Source organism: Rhagoletis pomonella, unplaced genomic scaffold, assembly GCF_013731165.1.
Source record: "Rhagoletis pomonella isolate Grant_MI unplaced genomic scaffold, Rhpom_1.0 Rhpom_scaffold_00004, whole genome shotgun sequence".
Classification (NCBI taxonomy): domain Eukaryota; kingdom Metazoa; phylum Arthropoda; class Insecta; order Diptera; family Tephritidae; genus Rhagoletis; species Rhagoletis pomonella.
Genome location: NW_023458558.1, coordinates 63,513,929 through 63,521,394, shown reverse-complemented (window position 1 = coordinate 63,521,394; position 7,466 = coordinate 63,513,929). Strand labels below are relative to the sequence as shown.

General features: G+C 42.4%; 1 protein-coding gene across 1 annotated transcript; it reads right to left on the bottom strand.

Moving 5' to 3' along the window:
- Positions 1 to 5,036: 5,036 nt before the first annotated feature.
- On the bottom strand, positions 5,037 to 7,043 carry LOC118737969 (retinol-binding protein pinta). Its single transcript, XM_036468811.1, has 3 exons — positions 6,825 to 7,043; positions 6,530 to 6,759; positions 5,037 to 5,340 (listed from the first exon to the last, which is right to left on the bottom strand). Exons 1-3 carry the CDS (start codon positions 7,005 to 7,007, stop codon positions 5,139 to 5,141), a joined length of 615 nt encoding a protein of 204 aa, XP_036324704.1. The 5' UTR covers positions 7,008 to 7,043; the 3' UTR covers positions 5,037 to 5,138.
- Between the last annotated feature and the right edge of the window lie 423 nt (positions 7,044 to 7,466).

The following is a 7,466-nucleotide window of genomic DNA, read 5'->3' as shown; positions in this document are numbered from 1 at the left end:
GTTTATGCACCTTGGGTCGCACTTTTTTTACACTGCCGATGAGCTCTCGGGTGTGGACATCAGTCGACTGAAGAGCTTCGTTGTGAGCACGGAGCGTTTCTCCGGCAAAAAGCCATAGGTGTCGTCTTTCTTTCTCCCATAGCTTCCCCCGTCTTTCCCCCAACCCTCCCTGCGTCCCTCTTTCCCTCCCTGTCAGCTTACCGACTGGCCCTCAACGGCATTCACAGGGAGTCAGTCTCGAGTTATGTAGACACTAGACCTGTGAATACCGTTCTAGGCACACCACCACCGGGCATAGACGAGGCGGAGCTTCATCTGCCTCCGGAGACAAGAACAACAATAGCCCAACTTCGCTATGGCTACTGCAGCAGGTTAAACTCATACCTGAGTAGACTGAATGCGGACGTGCCAAATGAGTGTCCGGCATGCGGAGAGACCTCACATGACTCGAAACATGTCTTCGCATGCCTGGAAAACCGACAACCCTAACGGCATTGTCCCTGTGGACCGACCCGGTGAAGGCTGCACGCTTCCTAGGGCTGCCGTTAGTGAAACTTCATGACAACGACTGAGATATCAACCAATCTGGGCGGGGTTGTTGTAGCCGCTACAACAACAACAACAACCCAACGATGGCCGCTACAGCAACAACAATAACTCAACGATGACCGAGCCAACCAGCAGCTCCTAGTAGCCTACACCATCCGATCCCTGTGCCAGAGTATCCCGGAACGTGACATGTCAAAGGCAACACATGTCTTGGCTGATGCCACTTCCATCTATGCTCTGGCATACGCACCACACGCGAGTGGACAACAAACTACAGCGTCCCCTGCTGCAGAGTACTACCGATGCAAACAACATCGCACGCACTGCAGCCACCCACCACCAGGGGGCAACAGCAACTGTGTCGGGCGCAACAGGCCCAAGGTAGACCCCACACGTACCTCACTCCCCTATAGCGACCAGCCTCCCAAGGGATACGAAACTCTTACAACTGAACTGCAACGGACTCCAGAGAAAGATTGAAGAGATAGCAGCCTTTATGAGTCGGTATGGCATATTGATAGCTTTCTCGCTTCTTCACTGTAAGAAGCTTAACACTCTCCCTAACGAAATCAATGGCGACCCTCCTTTTCACCACCTGGACGAAGGAGGTCATACTACATAGAATTAAGAATTCACGTCGAAGGAATACCAATACCGACAGTAAACAACCCGAAATTTTTAGGGGTCATCTTTGATAGCCTGCTCTCCTCCTTGCAAACAACCGCAGTTGTCAACAAAGTACAGAGCCGCAACAAGGTCTTGGGCAAAGACAAAGAAACTTTGCTGGCAACATATATACAAGTCAATTGGCTGGCCGGTTCTAAATTATGCAATACCATTGTTGTCGCCGGAGACTAGTTGGACGCAGTGTACGAAGCTACAGACTTGTCAGAACGCTGCACTCTGCACAGCGACAGCGTGACTTCTGATGTCGCCTGAGCACCACCTACACAGCGAGGCTCAAATGATCCCCGTAAAGGAGCACAACAAAATCTCTGTAAGCAGTTAATGGTGGGGTGCCAAAGAGGTAAACACCCCAACAGACCCTTGCTAGAGGAGGAGCCTCCGCCCAGGCACGTCAGGGGGTTATGGGCCAAAACTGGGGACCAAATATTACTGTGGGCCGGTATTGAATAATTATAGCTGAAATCCAAGAAACGAAGTTGCACAGTGACCTGCGTCAGTTACACCGTGCAGTATCGTCACAACGAAGCAGACATCGACCGCAGCAATATCATCTAAGAATGTATGGTAAAACCTGCAAATCGTGAAGCATCTGGAACGCAACTATTGCTATCCGGTCGGGCGTTGTTGAACTCGAAATATTTAATGCTTATACACCCTGTCACTTGCTGCCCGGCATGATATGAGCCTAATATAGACGCGCTCCTCAGAAATGAAATGCGTATGGTAGCGGGTGACTTTAACGCAAACCACGATCTTTGGTGCTCACGCCTGTCAAACGACCGTAGGGGAATACATTTGGCTGATCAGCAGGATTATGGGTAGCAGCAGTAGCTCACGTGACATAACAATTGTTAGCTCTGGTCTGATAAATAGCATAACGTGGCGACCCTCGAATGATAGAATTAAAGATTGCGCATTCCCGACGGCGATGACATTTGTGGGTAAAAAGTACCGAAGCCGAATAGGAGGATAAAAGAGAATGTGAGATTAGTCAATTATCTTAATATTCAATTTTTCGATAGGAAACGTGTTTTAATTGTTTTAAATTGTGAAAATAAATGATTTTGTAATAAAAATTAATAAAGGAAATATGAAAAAACGTATAGTGAATTTCAGTGCATTTAAAGTTTTTGAGGCATTGTTTACTATAAATCGAGATCTGTAGAAATCGGCAAAACGAAAGTAGGGGTTTGCGGAATGCGCCACCCTCTGTTCGCTACATCGTGGTGGCGACCCATGCTGTTATTAGTACTTGTCAACTTTGATTCCACGGATCAGCGCACATATGTATATATGTCAACTTTAAGAAAGCTGACTGGCTCTGCTTCGCGGAAGTTACCGAGAGCACCTTAACCGCCTAAATCCTGTTGGACTCGTAGCAGTAACCTGCCCGAATTTCCCAGCCGAAGCGGCGCATGGGTGTGACCACCGGAATCCCCGTATCAGGGATCGGAAACTGGTAGCAAGTATAGCAGAAAAAGGGGGAAGAGCACCTGAAGACTTGCAACTTCGCCTCTGGTGTAAGCAGGCTTTGGTCAACCGTAAGGTCACTGTTCAGACCGACGAAGCGTGATGACAGAGTGGACGAAGTTGAGTGACTAGAAGTCTTAAAAAATTTACAGGTGGCCACCAGAGGAAATCCTCTAAAGTCATTGCTCCCGACGGAATATGCATGCTGGTAATGAAACAGTTGAGACCAGTTGGAGTAGAATACCTCACAAGATCCTCAGCACGTCTATGACCCCTCTCCTCATTCCAGATGCATGGAAACCGAGCAGAGCGGTTCCACTGCTGAAACCGGAGAAACCTGCCAACAGAGGGGAATATTATCGACTGATAACACTGCTCTCCCCCTTCGCGAAGACATTAGAGACCTTGCTACTCCCGGACTTTACCTAACCTCAGCGAAGCATAATCATGGCTCCCGGAAAGTGCACAGCATCACAACCGCACTTAAATATTGCCATAAACACACGTATAACTCACTGCCCTAATCGTACCCGCCCCTGTGGAAGAACAGTCCTAGTAGCGTTCGACACTGTATGTCATTCTACGCTACTAGAAAAAATAGAGGCCTCATTTCTTCCACAGGGACTCAAACAGTGGTCAGCAAACTATCGGAGTGGTCAGTTATTTCCACAGTAAAAAAGTCATAATTATAATAATAATAATACATTGGCGCTTACACATATGTTAGTGTTTGGCCGAGCTTCTCCTCCGATTTGTGGCGTGCGCCTTGATGTTGTCGCACAAAGCGGAGGGACCTACAGTTTTACGCCGACTCCGAACGGTGATGGTATTTTTATGAGAAGCTGTTTTTCATGGCAGAAATACATTCGGAGGTTTGCTATTGCCTGCCGAGGGACGACCGCTGTTAAGAAATAACCTTTTTTCTATATTTTTTGCGATGTTGCTTTGACCAGGGTTTGAACTCAGGTGCTGCGGAGTGGAAGTGCGTACTGCTTACCACTACACCACAGCGGGTAAAAAAGTCATAGCTAAGAAAAATTAAACAGTGGCTCATACAGGGTGGTTCCCTCTTCCCTCTTCCTTCGTCACCTATCTTTCCAAGCGCTCGCAACCGCAATTGCCAATTAACTACAGATCCGTCCTCAAATCGACCAACGGCGGCACTTGAGCCGGGGACTAGAGGGAATCCTGAGTTCACCGTCCATTTTCTTAACCGCTGCTAAGTCCACACGATTGACGGCAATAGGGGAACTCAATTACAGAACAGAGAAACACAATCAGAACAGATAAAAGAGAACATTGCTTTAATTGGGAACGAAGGTTTCGATGGGTAGGAGGGATAGCGCAGAGGAATGAAACCTAACTATATTCCCTGAACATTTTCACGGACGGCTCTAAAATGCTAAGGCCACCCACGACGGAGTATACTGCTGGCAACTGAAAGTCAGGTAGGCAGTAACACTTGTATAACGAAATTCACGACAATATTATTAGGCAGTTCAGGTCTATATGGAATGAGTTAACCACTGGCAAAACTGCAAAAATGATGTGCGAAAACACCGAAAATAATTATAATCGCTTCTTGTGATGGTCATCAGTGAAAAATTACAAAATGGTTACCGGATTCCTTACCGGGCATATCCTGGTGGCTCTTCATGCACAAAAATTGATATCAGGAAAACCCTAGGGCAAAGGTCGTCAAAAATACAACTAAATACTTGGGAGCTTATTAATTCTAGAAGTTAAAAAATGTCACAAAAGTAGAGCTGAAATTCTCAATAAGCGTTTACATCCTTTGTCATGTCTCCTTTAACGTCTGAACTATTAACTGGCAACGCTAAGGACCTACCGGCCTATGTGCGGCTCAACGCCAGCCAGATTGACCTAACCTAATCGCAAAAGGAAGAGTGCACACAATTTTCAGTGTACACTTGAAAACTCACAGTTACAGAATACGCCCCAGGCGTAAAATAACACGTGCATAAAACAGCCGTTCATTGTACTGTTTTCATGTCCTAATCTAACTTAATAGACTAAACTAAAACACTTACATTTTTCTAATCACATGATTATCTACTAAATATTCTCTATTATTTTTATTAATTTATATATGGACATTTAAGTTTATAATTGTAATTGGTTGGAATTATGGAAGCTCACCATAGTTGCCTTTCGAATTTTTCTGCTGGGGCACTTCAACATAAATTCATTTAAAATAATATATACATATACATATGTATCTATTTATAGACCCCTTACAAAAATAACAATCACATTGACGTTGTACAGCATGAAAATATTTCCTTACCTCTACTTATTTGGACTTTTTGTTTATGTAATTAATCTATAGCTTATCGGATACCCATATACATACATATATATATAGCCTACTTAATTTGTATAATATCCATTCATGGATTCGTTGAGCATCTTCATGTTGCCAATATACTTTTGTGCTTGTCATATTCCTGATAGAAATCAACATTATCCTCCACGAGTTGCTTCCATTTGATACCAAGTTCCTTGTAACTCGGTCCGTTGCCACCTAAATCTTTCGGTAATTCATCACATTCCACTGTAGTTAGACGTTTTTGTACAACAACGCGGGATCGCATCTTTGGTGTCATAAATAATCTAAAAGTTAAACAAATAATACATACATACTAATATTTAATTTTGTTAAAAATTCGTAACTAAAGGGTACTAACTACATACATACACATGAATAAGTAATACATATTTGTATACCCGAGCGCACTTGTGCACAAGGGTATATTAACTTTGTTCACATAACGGCTGTTTGTAACAGCCAAAACGGATCGAGATTGATACAGACAAATGTATAAATAAATAGAGAAGTCGATTAAGCCATGTCTGTCTGTCCGTCTGTCCGTCCGTCGGTGTGCACACTAACAATGTAAGTTTCCATTTATCCAAGGTAGGTTGGTTAATATTGCATGCAAATTGTTGAAAATCAGTATGTGAAGTAGAATTGTGGTAAAAAAAATAACATTATTATGAAAGTTTTGCAAAATGGGCGTGACCCCGCCTACTTATGATGGAATGGTGTAACTCAGTTGCCACTTCATCAATCCTTACCAAACTCGGTACGAGCCTTTCCTTTGGTTTAGCTAAGAAATCTGTTGAAAGTCTTTGAAATCGGGCAATAACCACGCCCACCTGTCATAGAACGGTAATTTACAGAAACACGAAAACTGCGATAAATCTGCAACTACTAAGGCTAATTCACTTAATATCGATGAATGCAATCACCACTTATCAGAAAATTAGGTTATTATGAATTTTTGGTTAATGGGCGTGGCGCCGCCACTTACGACTATCTCAGTAACCGATTTATCAATTTCTACCAAACTCGGCACACTTAATAACCCTAGTGTGCAAAACAAATTCGTGAAAAATTATTCAAATCAGACTAAAATTACATCCGCTTCCCCTATACCGGTCAATTTCAGAAATACGAAAACTCCGATATTTCAATAACTGAGGGCGCGTATTTTCTCCAAGTTAATAGTTGCAACAATCTCTTAACAATAAATAAGACTTCTATAGACTTTTACGAATTGGGCGTGGCACCGCTCACTTTATGACTACAAAGGTAACCAATTTAACGATTTTTACCAAACTTGCTTCAATTATATCATTAAGCCTAACTCAGCATATTATCGAAAACGCTTGAAATCGGGAAAAAAAAGTCCTGATTATCATGCAAAAGTGGTTTAGAAAAAGTTGAAACGGGTATATAAAGTTCGGTTTCGCCCAAGCTTATACTTCCTTACTTGTTTTATATTAAGTAGTTACTTACCTGAAAGTGTTCAAGAAGATATTCACATGTGTCGGCGCGTTTATGAACTCCAATAACTTCGGTTGGCATGGGTAAGCTTGCCAACTCTCTACGGAATGTTTTATCATTCGTGGATTCAATTGCAGCGCATGTCCTAGCTGTACACCAGCCATGTCGAAAATAGCCACAATACCACGACCACAATTGTCTGGCTCGAATTTGAGCAGTAAATCTAAGACCATTTTACTAACCTAAACATTGAGAAAATGAGATGTTGTTGTAGTTTTCATCCTACTTAGTTAAAAATCTATTTTACCTTAAAAACGTTATTCTGGGAATGTTGTTTGGGATCATGCACGGCTGCGCGTATTATCACCACCTTACGATTCTTTGAATCCACACCATCGACGGGCAAAAAGACGCCCAACTTCAGCAGTGCCTGTATTTCTGGTAAAAATGGATCTCTGTAGGCAAACCATTCGACACGTTCCGCCCGCATTTGGTAGAAACTGTAATGGATTAAAAATGAAAACAATTAAAGAAAATACACTCTAATCTCAATAGATAACAACGTTACAACGTACATAGTCATTGCGATATAAAGTAATTTGGTTTAAATTTTCCCCAAGAATCGTAGCGATTATAAATTTGATTACTGGTCGATTTCGTCCATTTTCAATACAATCTGTCCGCAGCCCAAGAAAAATATTCCTTTACATAATGTTTTGAATTTTAAGGTTATTTAGACAGGTGCTATCTCCGAGAATATTCGTATAAGTTTGGCACAAATTCAGAATACATCATAATACAGGTATCAAACGGAAAGTAGTTTAAATATCGCCAATTTAAGATTATTCTTGAATTTTTGGATTGAAAATTAAGATAAAACTAAGAGATTCACAAGACGTGCTAAGCGTCGTAATGTCTTAAAGTCTTATGGCCTCATTCATAAAAAATA

Excerpts from the sequence above, each read along its gene's own strand:
- LOC118737969 (XM_036468811.1), bottom strand. The coding sequence starts at position 7,007 with ATGCGGGCGGAACGTGTCGAATGGTTTGCCTACAGAGATCCATTTTTA. Across the intron at positions 6,760-6,824 it reads CCCAGAATAACGTTTTTAAG|GTTAGTAAAATGGTCTTAGA; the intron begins GTAAAATAGATT and ends CTCAATGTTTAG. Across the intron at positions 5,341-6,529 it reads ATCTTCTTGAACACTTTCAG|ATTATTTATGACACCAAAGA; the intron begins GTAAGTAACTAC and ends TTTAACTTTTAG.